Source organism: Bombus vosnesenskii, unplaced genomic scaffold (genome assembly GCF_011952255.1).
Source record: "Bombus vosnesenskii isolate JDL3184/JDL3185 unplaced genomic scaffold, Bvos_JDL3184-5_v1.1 scf7180000013304, whole genome shotgun sequence".
Classification (NCBI taxonomy): domain Eukaryota; kingdom Metazoa; phylum Arthropoda; class Insecta; order Hymenoptera; family Apidae; genus Bombus; species Bombus vosnesenskii.
In genome coordinates this window covers 472,399-493,372 of record NW_022882953.1, presented here as the reverse complement: position 1 = coordinate 493,372, position 20,974 = coordinate 472,399, and the positions used below count along the sequence as shown (strand labels likewise).

General features: G+C 27.5%; 4 protein-coding genes across 4 annotated transcripts; 3 read left to right on the top strand and 1 right to left on the bottom strand.

Annotated features, from left to right (window-relative positions):
- The first annotated feature begins 716 nt into the window (after positions 1-716).
- Positions 717-6,928, top strand: LOC117234273 (nuclear fragile X mental retardation-interacting protein 1-like). Its single transcript, XM_033495319.1, has 6 exons — positions 717-1,480; positions 2,009-2,200; positions 5,608-5,906; positions 5,976-6,205; positions 6,301-6,486; positions 6,594-6,928. Exons 1-6 carry the CDS (start codon positions 1,052-1,054, stop codon positions 6,911-6,913), a joined length of 1,656 nt encoding a protein of 551 aa, XP_033351210.1. The 5' UTR covers positions 717-1,051; the 3' UTR covers positions 6,914-6,928.
- An 80-nt stretch (positions 6,929-7,008) lies between these two features.
- On the bottom strand, positions 7,009-11,398 carry LOC117234272 (RNA cytidine acetyltransferase). The gene is made up of 17 exons (XM_033495318.1): positions 11,291-11,398; positions 10,901-11,164; positions 10,677-10,835; positions 10,310-10,546; positions 10,030-10,234; positions 9,848-9,969; positions 9,634-9,770; positions 9,282-9,557; positions 9,125-9,206; positions 8,945-9,061; positions 8,692-8,868; positions 8,480-8,627; positions 8,250-8,394; positions 7,969-8,174; positions 7,720-7,892; positions 7,372-7,620; positions 7,009-7,289 (listed from the first exon to the last, which is right to left on the bottom strand). Exons 1-17 carry the CDS (start codon positions 11,396-11,398, stop codon positions 7,062-7,064), a joined length of 3,033 nt encoding a protein of 1,010 aa, XP_033351209.1. The 3' UTR covers positions 7,009-7,061.
- Positions 11,399-11,804: 406 nt separating this feature from the next.
- On the top strand, positions 11,805-13,882 carry LOC117234332 (adenosine kinase-like). The gene is made up of 6 exons (XM_033495430.1): positions 11,805-11,825; positions 12,194-12,415; positions 12,693-12,866; positions 12,943-13,213; positions 13,328-13,597; positions 13,669-13,882. The coding sequence occupies exons 2-6, from the start codon at positions 12,216-12,218 to the stop codon at positions 13,867-13,869; spliced, it is 1,116 nt and encodes a 371-aa protein (XP_033351321.1). The 5' UTR covers positions 11,805-11,825; positions 12,194-12,215; the 3' UTR covers positions 13,870-13,882.
- Positions 13,883-14,765: 883 nt separating this feature from the next.
- LOC117234412 (zinc finger matrin-type protein 2) lies at positions 14,766-16,736 on the top strand. Its single transcript, XM_033495574.1, has 5 exons — positions 14,766-14,994; positions 15,360-15,580; positions 15,665-15,738; positions 15,831-15,976; positions 16,066-16,736. Exons 1-5 carry the CDS (start codon positions 14,986-14,988, stop codon positions 16,207-16,209), a joined length of 594 nt encoding a protein of 197 aa, XP_033351465.1. The 5' UTR covers positions 14,766-14,985; the 3' UTR covers positions 16,210-16,736.
- The last annotated feature ends 4,238 nt before the right edge of the window (positions 16,737-20,974 follow it).

The following is a 20,974-nucleotide window of genomic DNA, read 5'->3' as shown; positions in this document are numbered from 1 at the left end:
ATAACGTGTTAACTTGCGCCTTTAAAATTATCCTTGCTTATAGGCGGATATACACATTAATGTGCGATAAAAAAACTTTTTTGAATATAAAAATTTGTTATCTATACACATTTTTAAACGTATGAATTATCCTTAAATTTCTTAAGGCTTAGTTTCATCATATAATATAGCTATTTCAAGTGAATGTAGATAACTAAATGTAAAAGCCATACTTTAATGATTGATATTTGCATTTATTATCGTATTATGTAAAAAAGGAGATATAGTTTTTTATATAATTTATTTATAATGTATTTTAATTGATTGGCTAAAAATTGAATTGGTTAAAAAGTTGTACTACTAAGAAAATTATTTAAATTGAAAAATGAAAATGGCAAAATTATTATATAGAAAAATGAAATAAATTATATGTATCGTATTTTTTCTAAATTCAATAATATATAAATTATAAGTTAATTATGAAATAAGTATTATATGTTTATTTTTCTTCTAGTATAGTATAGATACTATTTACACTGAAAATGACAGTATAAAATAAGGAAATATAATCCTATTGAGAAGGGAATGTAAAAATAAGGAAATAATTGGTAAAATAATCAGCTAGCAAAATAAGTATTAATTATACAATATCAAATTTTTAAATTGTACAAAATATTTCAGATCAACTTTCTAATATTTTTTACTTTCAGATATCGGAACTTCAAATCGATTTATACATCTTGAAGTTTGTTGTTCGTGACTACTGAGAGCAGGCTCATCGGTACTGATTGCTATTTGCCGTATAAAAGGTTTATTTGCGTACAAGTTCGTAATGTTTTCACGATTTTCTCGACTACAACTAATACCGTGATTGGTTTTGCAATCAAAGTTAATTACGATAATATCGAGAAGTGTATAATATCGGCATATATTACGTATTTCTCGTATAAACAGTGTGTGAAGTTAGAGTCTTAACCTCGTAAATAACGTTTCACATTCGACGGTATATCAATCATATACTGCTTAAAATTGTAAAAGTGATTGAAAAAGATTCACATCAAAGAAAATAATAATGAGTCCTTTAAATCGAGGACCTCTGCTAGGGCCAAGAGTCCCACCCGCTGGTATACGACCTCCACCACCTCCTAGATTTGGTGGTAGACTTCCACCTCCTGGTTTACCTCCAAGAATGCCACCACCTCCAATGAATCCAGTTTTTGGGCCGATAAGACAAAGATTACCACCACCACCACGACCAGTTGGAGTGAATCGACCAAGTGGACCAATGCCATTATTTGGTCCAAGAGTCAGAGGTATTGCTCCTATGGTTCCACCGATTAGTTTAAGAGGTGTAGGACCTAGAGGACCATTAATGAGGCCTTGGCATAGAAGAGCATTACCTCCTCAGATTTTATCTCATATGAGACCAAGATTTTCAGTTGGCAATGGCAATGCAAAAGGCAAAGCACTGAATAATGTAAAAAAAGTCAGTAAACTTGAAGTAAGTATGAAGTTTTTTAATCATCTTGATATTTGTAGAGTTGAGCAAATAATAATTCTATTACTTTGTCAAAACATGTAGTAATAACTGCATGAGAATGAAGGCATGAGCAATGAATTTATTTAATTTATTGATTATTATTTTTCTTATTTAAATATGATTTATTTGTATTTTAGTCTCAGTAGTATTATGAAGGAAATAATTATCTACTTTTTATTCTAAATTGTCTTTTGTATTTGAAGTCACTTATTTCAGATTGTGGTATTTAAATAAAATGGATTTATGAATCAATCTAAAATTAGTTATTATGAAACACATGAAGGAGAAAAGTTTATGTTTCTAGATATAATTATTAAAATTCTTCATTGCCTAATAATAGATTTCTGATAAAATTTAATGTATTGATTGACAATAAACAGCAACTTGTTTTATCATATACATGTATATGCTTTGATATCTAAAAAGAAATTAAGAATACAAATTTTGAAGTTATTTAAATTCTGACTAAAAGATATTATAATTATTTAGGAATTAGAACTAAAGAAACCATGGATGACTGATGAAATTCGAAGTGAAATACAAAAGAAAAATAAGTTGTATGCTAAAGCAAAAAAGAATAAAGATGCAAAAGAATGGGAAGAATTTAAGGATTTAAGAAACAAAGTAACAAGGATGATCAGGGATGCTAAAAATGATTATCTTGCAAAACATCCAGAACAGGTATTTTTTCCATTTAATTTTTGTACATATAGTATAAAATAATATTCTTTTCATAACTAACAATTTATTAAGGGAGATTAAACTATACTTTTTTGATTAATAGTTATTTCATATATCTTTTATTTAAAATATGTTATGTACAAATTATGTAAAAAGAAGAAGGTGTAATTTTTATATATAAAGTAGTAGCCCTACAATATAGGAAAAATTACAACAGTAACTAAGTTTGCAATTTTGATCATTTTATTTTCTGCATAATACATTTTAAATTATTTTAATAAAGAAGAGTCAATATTTTATATATTTATAACTTGATATTTTGTGTACTATACATTTTCCTATAATGTTTATAGATATTATACTACGATTAAAAATACAACACCATTTACAGTTTCATATCTATAGAAAGATTTGTTATATACTTTTATACAATTCAAAAAGTTTGTGAAATATCAGTTACAGGATTGGTAATCTGTATGGCTGTGTGGGATTCCAAGACTTTTGAGTTTCCAAGTCTTGAGACAATTCTGCACATTTCTAATAATCAATAATTATTGTAAAAAATGAGTATAATACACTAACTTGTAGCACATCCTTTTTAATAGTTTTAACAATAGCTTTACTATTATTACTTATGTAATAAATATTTCATTATAATGAGAGGACAAAAGAGGTAGACCACCCTGTAGAAATAAGTAACAAGTAATTGTACATGCTTTCAATGCAATTAATATCTGTATTCTTCTACTATTTGTGAGTATTAACATAATAATCAAAGACTGTATTTGGTGTATCTTATATCATAGGTACAATAAAATTCCACTTCATTTGTTTTAGCAATTTGCACTAAGTATTTTTAAAACATTTCTTAAGATTTAAGGGTATTAATATAATATATAAAATAAGGATTTAGATTTATTTGTTGTGAGATGATTTATATATGTATTGACATGCTAAACAGTTATAGTTATAATTTATAAATGTAAATACTTTTTTATAATATTCAAATCATTTACAAGCCAACAATATTTAATTGCATTATAATAATTATATATGTAGATACATTTATTTCATTTATTTCATTTGTATTAATTGTTTTGTTTAAAATAATATATTTGGGATTATAAAATATTGGGATAATAAAAGTATTTTTACAAAAAGAAGATCCTAAAAAAATTACATTTGTCTAATAATAAATTTTTAATTTTGATAATAATACTACTAATATATTATTTATGTACAAGGTAAATATTATTTGCATCATTTAATTGGCTCCTGTCATAGTTGACAAATTGCTTTGATTACAGGGTGGTCAAAAAACAGATGATAAGAATACGATCGAATCCGAGGGTGTTCAGAAAACTGAGAATGCGACTGAGCAATCAGAGCAAATGGAGCTAACGGAGGAGATGCAGCCTTCCAGCGAACAGGCACAGTCTTAAGCTTCAGGCTACTCCTCCATATAAACAATTGAACAGTTGAAATTACACAAGTATTCTGTTTTCAAACTTCAGAACGATTTGATTCTTTCTTATTTCAATGTGCAGTATATTGAGAACACTGCAGTTTAAATACTTGTATCATTTTTAATCACAAAATTTGTATTATTATCCGTTTTTTTGTCATTTGTAAAATATCATTTCTTTGCAATATAAGTTCATTCTTAGCATTTATATTATAAGTGTGTAATGTTAAACTATCATGCTAAAATATTTTGAGAAAGTAGAGTTTAATGATGAATAACATTTGAATAATAGATATTCTCTTATTTTTAGTAATACTTATAAAAACTAAACTGTTTTTTTTTCTTACATCATTAGTATATGCTTATATATAAATGTAAAATTTTGTATATTTCCTATACATATACTTTCATGTTAGAAGTATTAAATATCTAACCTTTTTTCACACCAATATATCTATATAAAAATCTGGCCTTTGTTAACTCTGTTATCATAAAGCTCTTTAATTGCTCTTTGGCCAGTATACAGTGCTGCAAGCTATAACATTCTTAATGGAAAATTTTGTGGAATCGCTAAAATATTCTATGACATACAAATTTCATTCAATATAAAATGTTTCTTAAGTATTTTCTTCATAGCTTGTGGCTCTGTATCAAGATATGACAATTTTTGTAATTGTTTGTTATTATGTGCCGTAGTATTGAATATTTTCATTTCAATAATACATGACTTCCACAAAATATAAATTCAGAACAAGATAAATTTGTAATTAAGATACGTATTGTAAGAATAAATCGTATTTCTATAAGTTCTAAATCTGGTGTCCCCAATTACTCTATAAACCACAAAAAGAATTCTAATATGCGTTCAATAATCGTTCTGAAATATGAAAATGATCTTTTAGATTTCATGCATCAAATAATTTTTATAAAAGTATTGTCTTCCTAAAATTTTGATCAATTACACGTTACATCATCGCATATAATAAAGATATACTTTGTTTAATTAATATTATGTGATAAGTAAAATTATTAGATCTACAATATTAGATATACTTTTACTTCAAAACAATTTAAAATAAGAATTTATTATATTGCTTAAAAGTTTTAATGAAGGACTTTTTATACTGCCAATCTAATTCTATATTTTAGGACTATAATATTTACATTTTTTACAAATTACTTTCTACTGCTATACATTTGTGGTAACCATAAAATATTTTTTTTTGTAACTATACACAAAATTTATCCTATGTTAATTGTTGATTTAAAATATGAGATATAAATGTGTGTTTATAATACTTATGTAAACTTAATAAGTGAATTTCTGAATACCCTGGAAAAGATTTTAAAATGTAAAGTGTAAGCAATAGTTGCATATAACAGCAATCATACAAATAATCATTATTTGTAATACATTTTTATATTTACTTATATACATATATGAAATATTCATTTTACTCAAATAATTATGAAAAAATACTTCTATAATCTTATAAATGTTACAGTACCGTTAATAATTCCTATTAATTTTTAATATCCTTTTCTACAAACTTTATATTGAGAATGTAGGTATGTGAATGTAGATATCTCAATTAAGAAATAATTTACATTATCTACTAATGTAAAACATCTTTGTAAGCAATTACTCTATGCATAACTTTATATCTAAATTATTCAAACTAAAAATCTATCATGTCCTAAACAAAAAAATTATTTTAAAAAATACAGCACTCTTCGAATTTCAAGTAAATATTCATGTATTATATGGTACCAAAACAAAAAATTATGAAACCATGGAATTAATGTATAAAACAGCATTGAAAGAAGTCAGCGAAGTCTCACATATTACTACTTTCATTAACAGTTGTACCTCAAGAAGTATTTTTGCATTGAATTTGAATGTGAACAATGTATAAAAAATATTTGAAATAACTATTTTTAGGCTCATCTTTATCCAAGTGATGAAGAACCATATGATCAAAGAGATGAAAATTACATCAGTTCAGAGGATGATGAATTATTTTATTGTGAAATATGTGATAAAGACTTTTCATCAGAAGATGCTCTTTCTGAACACAAAACGGGACATAAACTTTGTGGTATTGATGGATGTACCTTCTCTGCTCATCCATTACTTATTGAAAAGCACATTATTATGCAACATAATACTGGTTTGTATCATAAAATAAAAAATGTATCAACTCCAGAAGAGATTGAGAAGTGGATAATGGAGCGAAAAAGGTAAGTTATAATAATTTTTAAAGTTGGTAATAATTAAGATAATTTGTATGATATTTAATAATATTGTAGGAGATATCCTACAAAAGCTAATGTTGAATTGCGAAAGGCAGAAGAAATGGAAAAGGTACAAAGAGGAGAAATAATTAAACAGAAACAAGAGGTTACTAAACGGAAAAGAAAAAATTTTGTACGTTCTAATAATCAAAAAACAGCAATAAAGAAGGAGCCTATCAAGATATCGAACAATTTTGTAGAACTGAAAGAGAAATACAGGGGTGTATATCAATTTTCTGGAACATGTGAGCATTCTATTATTGTGTTCATGTAATTTATATATATATATTTTAATATTCTTTTTTCGTTTTTAACATATTTATATGAATAATATTTGTAGTAAGCTTAAGAAATGAAAGTTTACAAACAGAAGATCAATCTAATAATGATATTAAAGATGACTACAAGGAAAATAATAATTATATTTCTGATGAAGAGGAAACATTAGTTGCATTACCAAAATTTACTATTGCTACTTGTAGTATACCCAATTTAGTAGCAGATTACAGAAGTGCTTCTGAGGAAAGTAGGTATATTTATATTAATTTATAATAAACTCATTATTCGTAATGGAGAAATTATTTAATGTTCATATATATTTTACATATAAGTTCTATAAAATAATATTTGTAGGTGATGCACCTGAAGAAATACCACTTAAACAAATAAAATTAGATAATGACACAATAATAGAAGAAAGTAGTGCAATGAAAAAAATGGTTGATAAAAATAAAGTTGTTGGGAATAATTTGCAGTCAACAGATACAGTTCCTAAAATTTCTAAGATTAAACAGCCTATTACAGTAAAACGAAATTCAAATACAACGATAAATAAGAAACAACCATATACGTCCCAATTATTGCAAAAATTACTTTCAAGATCTATTCAACATGAGAGAAATTTAATTTGCCAGTGTGTAAAATATATAGTAGATAATAATTTTTTTGATTAAAATTTTGTAGTTTAATCCGTAATGTAGATATTTGTTAACTATCTTCCTTTATATCAAAATATATCTTTTATTAAAATAGAGCAAGGATAAATGAATATTATGATATATAATCATTTATTAAATTTTATAGGTTATATATTTACACCAATTAAGTTTTGAAAGAACGTTTTTTTTTCTTAAATTGTTTCTTCGGAATTTCTGAAGCATTATCATCTTCTCCTCCTCTCTTCTCTCCGCTTTTTATAGATATAAGATGCTTACTTTTCTTTCCTGAAAGTGCATCATTCCAATCAGTTTCTGTCCCTTTAATTGCATATTGTTCTAAGTCTTCTCTTTTCAATTTTTCCAATTCAGCTTTTTGTTTTGCTTTTAGTTCCTAAATATAATATAATAAATTTTATTATAGATATATTAAAAAATATTTAATATATTTGATATTGTAAAGAAAATAATCAAACCTTAGCTGCAGATTCTAATTCATCGTACAAACTTTGTCCATTGATGGGATTCAATTGCACTTTTTCATTATCAGTTTCCATTTTCATCATGGTGGTTTCAATAAAATTCTCTGCTATTCTATTAAGGCATTGTACAAATTTACGTATTGTACGATTGAATAAACCAAGTAACTGTGTTGGTGGTAAATCTAATTCTTCGGCTAATTTATCAACAGTTTTGTGTTGCAAGCCTAATCCTAATAAAATTGCCTAAGAATAAAAATAGGAACATTAATAAATATCATAAAAAGTTATATTTAAATACAATTATTTCAACGTTATTAGAGACATTATAAACATCATAAATACCGATTGCACTGCCGATAAATTAGTATCACCCATCATGTTTAGAAAGTATGTACGTGCTAACGATGGCAATAAATCCATTATTAAATGATAGTCCGCCATATTATTACCATACATGGTTAAACGTTTTAGATCGTAAGATGTAAAATAAATATCTAATATATCTTTCGTCAATGCTAAAGAAAGTAATTATATATATTATAGAGACAAATATAAACATCAAGGCAAATATATCATTAGAAATGCACTAACTTGTAATCTCTGATGAAACAGATTTGTTAATCAATATACTTAAAGCCAATGAGGACGAATACATGTTAAATGATATAGACAACAGATTTATAAATCGTTTACGAAAGTCATTCCAGTATGCTTGTAGCCACTTAACATCTTGTTCAGAATTTATTTTGTACAACATAATACATGAATGTTCACCTGTAATATCATTTGTTGTTTGCCTAAAGAAAGAAAAAATAAATATTTACTTTTGTTTAATATATGATGTAATAATATTAATAAACATTAATGCTAACCTTAAATATACTGGTACAAAACTAGCTCGTTTCCAAAATTTTAAGAGGGGTTCAGTAACCCCAAAAGACACTCCAATATAATCCAAACTTTCTGGGCGTCTTTCGCTTAGTTTTAAAAGAAGTGGTGGCAGAGAAGCTCGAGGTTCTAAAAGATAATTAATATAAAATTAATGGGATAAATTAAAATTATATAATGTTTAGTATATAGTACAATAAATTTGTGCAGTTACCTAATCTTTCTTCTAACAAATTCACTTCTTCATCTTGAACTTTTGATATTTGTGTTGTGCATGTTTCTGGCAGTGTTTCGTTAATATTCAGTATTTTCATTTCGTAATATTGTTTCAATAATTCCAGTGCTCTAGCACCATATCCCATCTATATCAAAATATTTATTGAGTACAAATTACTTTCATTGATTTATATGATGATATACACTTACTCCCTGATATTCAGGATGTGTTGCAATGCGGACAATACGTGCTCCAGCCAACGCCGGAAAATCTTGATCTTGATATTGTTGCGCAATAGTCCATGGTATAAGATCACCAGCTGCTCTACGCCCTCGAACTAGTCCATCATTTATAGTATTTTTACTTACTTCACCTTCTAAGCAAATCTACATATTATAGAAATATTAGAACTACCAGAAGTATTGAAGTTACATTATATACATATTATATTATATTACTCACTTGAATAACCACTAATACCTCAGGTAACGTTTTCTTGTTTGAATCTATTGGACCCAAAAGACAAAATAAATGATGTGCTGGCGCATCAGACATCATTTGTAAATCATTTGGACTATTCTGAAACATTATTAGAAATTCTGTGTCTTTTCAAACTTTAAAGGAATGAAAGAATATATTTACCTTATAGTGCGAGGCGACATAAAGAGCTACTAATCTTTGCAAAAATAATTCAGATGCTTTGTGATAAGAAAATAAGGTATCTCTAAAAAAAAGAATGTAATAATATGAAACACTAAACATTATACAAAATAATAATTATTGTTGAAAACTTAATTACCTATTTATGTAATATAACTGACACATATCAGGAGGTGGGCATCCAGATAATATAGGTGTATTTGTTGTAGCATTTAAACATAATAAATCGCACAGCCATTGCTCAACAGAATCTCCTGGTTTATAACGAATAGATTCCTCTAAAGTCAGTTCATGTAACTGCCTCCCAATAATAATCTTTTCATTTTGTTGTTTCTCGTGACTATTTGAGCCTATAGTTTGACTTCTTAGTTGTTGTAATAGTTTTAATGATAAAGATCTACCTGTTCCTTCATATCTATTAAAAATATATAAGTTGTATATAAATATTAAACCATGATTAAAAAGATAATTGAAATATAAGATATAATTACCCATTAATAGTTGATGCAAGAAATATTAAATAAGGACCAAGCATAGCTTTCACATAGGGGAGAGGTATTGCTGCAGCTTCATCAATTACAAGTAATTCAGCTTGACTTAATTTGTGGGCATCAGTAGGATGAATGTACTAAGAAAAATATATTTCTTGTTAATTATATTTACATTATTATTTTGACAAATTGATCTTATATATCAAAAGTATACCTGAATTGTTTGCCTGTGATCTCGAAAGACATTTACACGTACAGTAGCTTTATTAAATTCAGGATTTGTAGATTGTACAAGTCCATAATCAAGATGTTCTTGATATCCTAATGCATCAAATCCTAAAAATATAAAATAAAATTTTACTATATTGAAATATGACATTACCTTTTAATATTTACCTTTAAAAACGAATTCAAATAGCGTATTCAAATTTTCTGGACTTGGACTTGAAATGTAGATGTTTGAATAACCAAATGTTATGGCACCAGCAACAGCTAAACCTAATGCTGCAGATTTTCCACGACCTCTGGCTGCAGTTAAGGAAACAGTGGATCTCAATGTTTTTTCTGATATGCATTCAATAAATTTAAGAAGTGCTTTTGCCTAAAAATATTAATATATCTTATATATCATATATTTTACCAAAATATACATATTTATTTATTTTATGTATTAAACCTGATCAATTGTCTTGCAACAATTAACAAGAGAAGAAATAGGTTGTGTATCTTTTAAACTTTCTTTCAATGCATCTAATTCTGATAAATTTTCAGAAGAGGTTGGTTTTTCTATGGATTCAATCTTTAAATTGTGTGATGATAATGGCAATACATTCAATTGATCATCAACAACTAAACATCTTTTACATGAAGCAAGAGATAATAAAAATCTTTCATTAAATCGACCAACAACATCCTAGAATTAGATAAAAAATATTAAGAAATTATTTAAGTTAAAATGTTATTAGTTTACAACTTACTTAAAACTATTGTTCAAATTAAACAAATCTGTTTATAAACTAATAAAATAAAAATTAATGACATACTTTATGTGCTTCTGTACGAAATCTTTTATGCACATCCATATTCATGGTATATAATTGTTTTAAGGAGTTTATTGATTGTAAAAGAAATACTATAAGTCCTCCTCCTTCAATAGTTTCAATAGTTCGTGCTAATAAATTTGGTGTAATTGCTTCAAAATCCTAAGAAAAATTATTTTCTGTTAAAGTGATCATTTATGTCCAACTTAAATAAATGGAAATCTTACTTGTAAAACACACATGCCATATGTGTTTCCCAATATTTTATGTGTTTCATGATAATAACAATATCGTATATTAGTAGAAACAACAAATAATTCAAATGGGTCATCTTCATTCACATCCAATTTTCCTGATCTAACTTTCTTTTGTATGGATTTCATTCGCTTCTTTCTATGACTACTAAAGCCTAAATCTTTCTTATAACACCAAAGAACGGAAGGTCTAGCTTTTACAATAGTCTTTGATAACATATGATGTAGTAAAACAATCTAATAAAAAATTGTAATTTTAAAATTTTTAAAATTTATTAACACATATAAATTAACATAAATATATAACAGAAATTTAATTATACACTTATATATTTATTATTTACAAATTTAATGTATACTAACCTGATCTCGTGCTTTTTCACCAATAACAATAAACATTGTTCTATGTCCCGTAACAACACCATTTTCAATTAAAACACGAACACGATTATCTATCTTTTTTCGAACCATTTCGAGGATAAAATGCTTCTCTCTTGTCTAAATTTTATTCGAAAACGTGTACTACGCGCACAGTGTACGTTTAAATCACAATGCTCGTATCCATCTTATATCCTTAATGTTAACCCACATGTACAATAAATTGTCACTAAATATTTTTATGAAAACATTTAATTACTATAAAAAATAAATAGTGTAAAAATCATTAATTTTTATAGCTATACGATTTAATTATATCACAATAATACATAATACATTAAAATTGGACGAAAATTAAATATTTAGACTCGATTCATATTAAAATTGAATAGTATGTGAAATTTATATATTTCTTTACTTAGGTATCAATAATTTGACTATACGTATATGATTATAACACGAATAAAGATTTTGATTATTTATTTAATAAAAAGCAAGAAGCATAATTATATATTTAAAGGTATTTTGAAGGGTAGTAATCTTTACGTGGATCTTAAGTAGAGCAAAAATATATAAAGCATATCACACGTAATTGATTTTTTCCGCGATTACATATTATTCATAAAAACATGAATATTTTTATAAAAAAAAACATTTGAGAACTTTTATATTATATGAAGTGAATATTAAGAAAATATTTTTAATTTATTTAAAGTACTTTTAGATAAATAATGTAACTATTAGTTGTACTTCTTATCATAAACATATTACAGTTGGTTTCAAATATTATTGTTTTTAAAAACTGCAAAGTGCATGTCGAATATTTATAATTATAACATACATAAATATGTCATAGATTAATTATAAATGATTTATTTATAAATGTAGCCCTGTAGTATATTTATAAAAAATGGTTGAAAAAGTTTCATTAAGAAGATCTATTGCAAAACTGGATTGTCCAGCTATTATAGCTTTTGGCAATCCTTTGCTGGATGTTTATGTAACAATAAAAAATGATGATTTGTTGAAAAAGTTCAATCTTCCTACGGATGGAGAAATAGAACTTCCTGTTGAAAAAATGCAGGAGTTGCTGGCGGATTTACCACTAGAGTTAATAAGTATATTTGTTAATACATGTTATATGTTCACATTGTGTATATTTTATACAAGTATTTATCTTTTCCTGTGGTTTAAAAATCAAAATATAAATGTAATTGATTTGTTTGTGTAAAAAATATACAGTGCAAACATTGTCACTTTAATATTTATTTACAAATTTTTTTAATTCAATCAATATTGTTTGTTTATTAGTATCATTACTATAAAAGAAAACAACACAATTACATTACTAACAATTTAAATGTCATTAATGATATATATGAAATAGATCACGACATAGATTCAGTGCTGGAGGATCAGCACAAAATTCAATGAGAGTTTTACAATGGCTTTGCGATGATACTCATCAAAATCAATATACTATATATTGTGGAGGACTTGGAAATGATTCAGGGGGAAAAATGTTGGAGATCTTAGTTAGATCAGCAGGTGTGGATGTCAGGTTTGTAGATGCTTTAAATTTTCTGTCTCAATTTATTCTGTTTATGATATGTTTTTAAATGTACATATTTTTACAGATATGCAATACATCCAACTTTACCTACAGGACATTGTATAGCATTGACAAGTGAATCAACTCGTTGTCTTGTTGCCAATATAGGAGCTGCTGGTGTATATACTCTAGATGACCTTAAGAAAACCAATTTATCATTGGATACAATAAAAATAATTTATATTGAAGGATTTTTCCTAACACACAGTTTTCCTTTAGTAAAAGATCTTGTTAAACAAGCAGAAGAGAGAGACATAATTATTGCTTTCAACTTAAATGGAACATATATATTTAATGTACGTAAATATTCTAAATTTTAACTAGTAGTTTTAATCAATGAAACGACAAAATTATTACATCTAGGGTAATAGTATTAGAAATTAATAATAATATTAAATCAACTTTTGTAGGATCATCACATAGCAATTTGTGAAATGGTAGGGTATGCAAATATTGTATTTGGTAACGCAAGAGAAATGGAAGCTTTGGCTCGATCATTAAATGTTACATATGAAGATGTAACAGATATACCATTTTTACTGAATAGTTTAAAGAGAATTACAGTTAATGTTTGTAATACAGTCAATGAAGATTGGTTGCGTCATGGGGGAGTATTTGTTATGACTCAAGGTGGCTCAGCTCCAGCAATTACTGTTTGGGGAAGAAGTCAATCTGTTCAAGTATGTTACAAAGAGAGAAACAATTTCCTAAGTTACAAAACTGAATGAAAATTCGTTTATATTTTATTCAGGTACAACCAATTAAACCAAAGGCTCCTGTTGTAGACACTACAGGTGCTGGTGATGCTTTGGCAGCTGGTTTTCTAGCCGGCGTTTTAGCTCGATGGAAACCAAAATATTGCTTAGAATATGGTTGCAAAGTAGCATCATTTATGGTAACCAAACTTGGTATTACACTACCAGATAATGTACCACCCGATTTATTAGAATAACAATGTTAATTACGAACGAAATGGTTTATCATTAAACAATACTTATCTATCTCATGTGAAATTCTACAAGTAACTTTTACTCAGAGTTTTATTAGAAAAAGAATTGTTGTGATAATAGAAATATAAAGCTTCATATTTATGTTTACATCTTAACTACATTGTAGCTTTATCTACAACTGTTATACGATTGTTGTAGAAACAAAGTTTTAGTTTATTTAATATGTTATATCAATGTTAGATTTATAAAATTTAAAAATAATCATTGTTTTTATTGTGAAAAAAGTCATATCGTATATCTATCATATAGATTGGTGCCAAGGGATTTACTTATATTGTTAATTGTATTTAAAAAATGGTAGAATACAATATCTTTAACAAATTTCTATTAACATTAATAAAAAGAACAAAATGTATAACTTTGTTCAGATATATAAATGTTTGTCATATTGCATTGTACAAAATCTTATAGTTTAAATTTTTAAACAAAGAGAGTTTAGCTGATAAAGTTTATTATACACTGGGGAAGATGCTATATCTATAAAAACTGATGTACAAAAATATTGTACAAATTTATTTTTACAAATAAAATTATTTTGAAAAATATCTCTTCATTTTTAATCATAAGACATTTTTTAATTCAGTTAAAGTAATTTTTTTCTATATAATTTTAAGGTTAAATACAAACATATTCGATTGGTATTTATTTCTATATTGTTTCAATATCTTATTGAAAAAAGAGTAAGAAATTATTAAAAAAATAAATACAAAATTTAGTATTGTTTAAAATATTATTTTATTTTATTCAATATTTTATTTTAATCAATAAACTATTAATTCCAGAATATATAAAAAGTTAATTTTAATGAACGTACTGTCAGTCAAAAAATATAACAAGGGAGAAAGTTAATGAATTTCTAATCGTGTTTGCGCTTTAATTTAAGTATAATAAAATGTTATAAAATATTTTTTCATAAAAGCAGGTGTATTTAAATTCACAAATACTCAAATACAAAATGGCGCAATAGAAGTGTGCTCTTAGTGCAAGTAAAACGAAGCGAGGAAAATAATTTATTTTTCTATGTGTAATAGACTTGACTGAAATTAAGAATTTTGAAAATGTCTATGGTAAGGATTTAAATAATCTTCATACATATGAAGTTTCATAGTAAATTTCGTTAATGTATTTCTATCATTAAAGTAATTTATACGATTTCGAGTAAAAACACCGTTTATTGTATTTCCTAACCTAACTTTCATGTTAAAGTAGTAAAAATAATAATATTTTAAACATGCAATCATTAATTTTGATATGATGAGAAAAAAAGGGAAATTAAATCATGAATGCAGCTTATAATATATATCTATATGTGTTTATATGCATATATACAACGAAAGTGCACAATTTTTCATATTCATAATTAAGATTTTATGTCTTTTATACTTTATTGGTATCAGTTTATTTAAATAACGTAGTAAATTAACTTTTTTAGCGACCTGATGATCATAGGAGAAAATGGAACAGAGAAGAGTACGAAAGAATAGCACTTCAGCGTCTTCAGGATGAGATTGCTGAAGAAGAGTTGGGAATTCCAAAACAACCTGCAGTAAAAAGAGAGTTGCTCAAACAAAGGGATTATAAAGTTGATCTTGAATCTAAATTAGGAAAAAGTGTTGTTATTAATAAAAATACACCATCATCACAAACTGGAGGGTAAAAATACATTTTAAAAAGTCTCTTTTATATGAAATATAAGATACAAAAATTGTAATTCTTGTAAACGTATTATACTTACAGGTACTACTGCAATGTTTGCGATTGTGTTGTCAAGGATTCTATTAATTTCTTGGATCATATCAATGGCACAAAACGTAATCAACTATATACATTATTTTTTATTTTATTACATTATTATATTATTTTGTATACTTCGATATTAATTGCTTAAATAATTATCTTTCAGATCAACGTAATTTGGGTATGTCAATGAAAATAGAACGATCTACATTAGAGCAGGTTAAAGCACGCTTTGCAACGAACAAAAAGAAATTAGAAGAAAAAAAGAAGGATTATGATTTAGAACAGAGAGTAAAAGAATTAAAGGAAGAGGTTTGTTTTATCCCCTGTATTCTTTTTGTGCAAGTATACTTTATTTATTACCTAATTTTTCATAATCAAATATTTTTTATTGTCCACAGGAAGAGAAGATAAAAGAGTACAGAAAGGAGAAGAGGAAAGACAAGAAAAGAAAAATTGAAGAAATCAATGAAGATAATGGTGGACCTTCAGATGAAATGGCAGCGATAATGGGTTTTTCAGGTTTTGGTTCTAAAAAAAAGTGACAATGAGATACTATCGGATTATTTGATGAAAAATTGCCTTCTGAAGATGTATCTTAAGAAAAGACTATGATGTTATTAATTTCTTAAGAAATGTTTCATTTGAGAATTAACATTGAACACTACAAGATCATGGATAAAAAAGACTGATCTTATTATAAAGATTTATCTTTGATATCAATATTTAAGTTTCAATATAATGTAATTTATTTCCTTTTTCTTGCATGACCAGTGTTTAAATGAATAGATAATTTTTATGTATATCTGATATAATGAACAGCAATTCATTTTCTAACACAATGAAAGTATGTTGATTTAGCATATAAAACAGTAAAATCACTATGGAAATTATGTGAAATAGCTTTAGCCTTATGAGTCACTTGTCGTTAATGTACTCTAGATTTACTGCAATACTAAAGTTAAGCTTTATGAAGTGTATTTACAGTTTTCCTGGACCAGCAATGTAATGAACATTATTTAAACAATATTGTAATTTGTCAATAAAAGTACGAGATTTTATAAACATGGAATTATTGTCGTTTATAAAACTGCATTTACATTATTGTACACGTGAAGTCTACGATAAATAGCAAGTTTCAAATTTTTGATAAAACGAAAGTGGATGCCTCTGAAATATTCGCTGCTGTATCGTAATCATTTCTACAACTTTCTTTCTTGCACTTCCAATCTCTCGTTCCTTATCTTACCTTCGAAAAAGAGGAAGATAATATCCACTCGCAGCTTACCTTCACGCGCACACATGCATATTCGACACACACTTAGGTATATTCTCACTCTTTTTCTTTCTGAAGTTGCAAGAGAGAAGGTATCCAGGAGAATTGAAAGCAAGTAAGTATGTAGGCTCCTCCTACCTAGAACTAAACTCTGGGACCGTTTTACTTGGTTCATCTTAGCATCGTAGTCCAGTGTAGTCAACACTTGTGATCACGGAGCGTTCACGAGTGCCGCCATTTATCCGAAGGTCGATCATTCGTAGTCAAGAGATTGGAAGCCGTAGTCTCGGAGGTCGTTCCTCCGCGAGATAGTTTGCACGTGATTTCTGATTGACTATAGTCAGTGCACGTGCGTTAGTGGCACGCATCAATTTGACGTTTCGACGCTTCTTTTGCTCTTTACAATCCATAATGTGCAAATAAACAGTAAAAATTTATACTTCATCATATACTCAAGTAGTCGATACTTTACTATTTTCGCTCTTCAAAACTCATAACGCGTAGATAAATAATAAAAATTTATGTCTTTAGTCATATATTCAAGTAGTTGAAGAATTAAGTGTAATGCTGCAAAATATAAATTAACCTAACAAATTTGAAAATTTTCAAGAGCAACGTAAATCAAGAGTAACGTTCGAGTTCTAAACAATGAATGGAGCAGCGAGAATTTCAAGAAAAATATGATGTTTCGTGATAGTTGTCGAAATGACAGAAATCAAGCAATTCTGACAGAAGATTCGTTGTGATACAACGCGGATGAACAACGATTAATTTGAATGTCTTCATGATAGATTTTACAAACGTGAGTGCTGGTGAACTATTATTCCGTTCTATGAAAAATTCGAGAAATTTCACTTAACGATGCCACGAACTCTCCATCCCATCCAGGAATGTAACTCCGGAAAGTCAAGTGAGTTTATATATTTAGTTTATACATTCATACATTGCGGACAATAAAATATTTTATTATATATTATTATTATATATTATATATTATTATATTGCCACAATTTTGTAGAACATAGATATTAGCTACATACAGTGAGCCACGAAACTATTCGTACGCAAATTAAATACACATGTTTCTACATTACAAAATTATTATCTTATTATTTCATTCATTTTTTTAAATTCCCGACTGTACGTATAATTCTGTGAATCGTTGTATGGTTTGAAAACTAGATTAACTTCACTACATTAATAAATTTAATATGATAATAATAGAATATGGCACATAAAAAGATAATTTATTTGACGGAAATGTTTGAAAAAATGTAATTCAAATTATTCTTAACGATTATTCGTAATCGTTTTTAATGAATGAAAAATTATCTTCTTCGGAGTGTATTTTAACGGATCATATGAAGAATCTCTTTTTACGTATTACAGATGTTCGATGTTTCTTGTTCTGAAACGACGTGCACTTTCCCTTTTCTTTTCCACGGAAGTGAAAATAATCGGTCTAGAATGAATTTTTCCCGTTATATGCCGTTTGCTTGCTTCTCTCCGACTTTTATTTTCAGAATTTCTGTTCACTCGTGCGCGATCGATCGCCACAATCGAACCAATGTACCGAAACGATCGATATATCACGATGAATTTCTCGTTTGTCTTAACTTTTAACCTAAAATTGATAAAAAAATAGAGTAATGAATAGAAGTATTGGCGCAGACTAACTTATCTCATAAAATTCTGTGTGAATTGATAAAAAATCATGATTCTCTATTCAATCCTCTGCAAAATATGAGAAGTAGGGGTTAAAAATAGATATGATATCGATTTTGGTTTATAAAACATTCTGAATAATTGTTAGAAGGAACTGAAATTTTTGTCCGCGTCTATATTGAGGTAATAGAAATTTTAATAAGATGTATTTTATGCATTCGTAATAACATTCACTAATCTCCTATTATAATGTTTTATTATAATATTATAATATTCTTTATATATATAATATTCTTATATTAAGACTAATATTTTTAATATTATTATGATTGTATTAGCAATATGTATTATAATGTTAACGTCACTAACGATATACAACGCCAGTGATTTCAATGCCTGATAAGAATACTGTGTCGTCATGCTGAACGCGTTCGTTACGTACCTCTATATACCAGTATTTTATATGAGTGGCACTTTGAGATTAATTTAGATTTATTTTAAGTAACGAAATAAGTTAATGTCAAATTGACGTGGTTAGTTAAATGAATCTCAGACAATTATTGCTTGGAATAAAAGTAATATTGCGTTCACGAATGTAATATCTAGCTGTGTCTTGTGATCAGGCTTGATCGAGAAAGTAAACGTCGAAAGTCGCCGACAGAAGGTGTTTAACGTACGACGTTAGTTTTAATGTAACGATAGCCATGTTCTATAGAACTTTCTGAAAGTCTTTCAATGTCCAGTTTTTAAGAGTGGTACCCATAATGACGTCTCTCGAAATTCATACAACACTGTCCTCAATCATAACGGGTTTCTTCTTTGCGGGCCGAACTAAACTAGAAACGTGTTCGTTTTTTGTCGCGTAATGTGCTTTGGCACGTGGTAATTTCGATCGATTTTTAATCACTGACCTATCCTTCTTACATGTTGTTGTATTCATTCTTTTTCTTATCCTTGCTTATTTTTTTGTTTGAACTTTACTCTTGTTGGTTTTCATTTGTATAAACTTTTTGTCAATTTCCAGAGTTTATATAATAAAAAATAATCAATTTCTGAAGTTCATATAAGAACATAGCCACTTTTCCAATTCTGCATCAAAGTGTGGATAGGTGCTACAAGAAATCCTTTTATTTTACCAAAATTTGATTAAGAAAGAAAAGTGAAGAAGAGAGAAACTTCGAACGACGAGCATCCAGTTTAAAAAAGTTTCTGTTATCAAATAGAAAACGAGAATAACAATTACCAAGTTTAGCAGAGCGAATCTAGGTTTACCGTCACGCTGTTGTTTCAACGTGGACACACGACGCGATTAAATAATAATTTTAATTGAGTTACACGCGTTTAATTGTGGAGGACTTTTAAATATCAATACTTTGCGCACAAAGTATTTGTTAAATTACGATATAATCGACATGATAATGATCACTTTCGTGATCGAATAAATGAAAAATATTGTTTCGAACATGAAATCATTATTACTTACTTGTATAGAGATACTTGTATAGAACTAGAAGCATAGGTCGTGTTGAATGAAGAAGTTGTTTAGTTTCTGAAATAACAGTACCATGACGTTATAATATACAACCAATAACTGTATTGCGAGTTTTAAGAATCGCACGTCTCCCAGTGCGACATTGGAATGCAGTTCTTTGAACTATTCGGTCCTTATAAGTTCTTTGTAATGACAACGCGTCGATACATTTTTTGTTATTGTGCTTTCTTACTAATGATTATGATAGCATATGTTCGATCATTTATATCCACTATTTGTTTCGTTTTAATAAATTGTAGTTTAAACACGTAACGATATTTGTTAGTGCATTGTGATATATTAGATATAATATAAATGTGTTATCAAGCCTGACATAATTTGTCAAGCATTTTCATCATCGTTATTCAAAAAGTACTATATCATCCTCAAAAAATTCGCAGTTACGTTAATTTATTTATTCATTTAACGTTAATAATTATATTCAAATAAATTTAGTCTATTTTATTGTATCATCTTGCAGTGCTATCATCTTTGTAATAAATGCATTATAATTTATTGGTCACCTTGTGTAGCGTCTTGTCACGATGATACGCGAGTTTCTACAATGGCCGACGTTTATCAATTTTTCTAGCGGTATATTATCTACTGTCCAGCTATTTACGAACGAGCATGCTCGCCTAAAGCAAAACGCGGAAGAATTTGCCGTTGGAACATCGGTATAGCTAGCTAGTGATTATCGGGCAGAATGCTCCGACCTCTAACACCTGTTAGAGGCTCGTCTCTCTCTCTCTAAGTTAGTTTTGCCCGTGGATAAAGGGTCTCGAAGTTTCAGTCACGTCTCTTCTAAACTTATGGTTCACACGTGAAAAATCCGTGT

Coding starts and splice junctions, on each gene's coding strand:
- LOC117234273 (XM_033495319.1), top strand. CDS start 1,052: ATGAGTCCTTTAAATCGAGGACCTCTGCTAGGGCCAAGAGTCCCACCC. Junction 2,201..5,607: donor TTGCAAAACATCCAGAACAG/GTATTTTTTCCA, acceptor AACTATTTTTAG/GCTCATCTTTATCCAAGTGA. Junction 6,206..6,300: donor ATATCAATTTTCTGGAACAT/GTGAGCATTCTA, acceptor TAATATTTGTAG/TAAGCTTAAGAAATGAAAGT.
- LOC117234272 (XM_033495318.1), bottom strand. CDS start 11,398: ATGGTTCGAAAAAAGATAGATAATCGTGTTCGTGTTTTAATTGAAAAT. Junction 8,395..8,479: donor TTTGTTAGAAGAAAGATTAG/GTAACTGCACAA, acceptor ATTATCTTTTAG/AACCTCGAGCTTCTCTGCCA. Junction 7,893..7,968: donor TGTTTCATCAGAGATTACAA/GTTAGTGCATTT, acceptor TACTTTCTTTAG/CATTGACGAAAGATATATTA.
- LOC117234412 (XM_033495574.1), top strand. Junction 15,581..15,664: donor CCATCATCACAAACTGGAGG/GTAAAAATACAT, acceptor TTATACTTACAG/GTACTACTGCAATGTTTGCG. Junction 15,977..16,065: donor TAAAAGAATTAAAGGAAGAG/GTTTGTTTTATC, acceptor TATTGTCCACAG/GAAGAGAAGATAAAAGAGTA.
- LOC117234332 (XM_033495430.1), top strand. CDS start 12,216: ATGGTTGAAAAAGTTTCATTAAGAAGATCTATTGCAAAACTGGATTGT. Junction 12,416..12,692: donor CTGGCGGATTTACCACTAGA/GTTAATAAGTAT, acceptor TATATGAAATAG/ATCACGACATAGATTCAGTG. Junction 13,214..13,327: donor ATGGAACATATATATTTAAT/GTACGTAAATAT, acceptor CAACTTTTGTAG/GATCATCACATAGCAATTTG.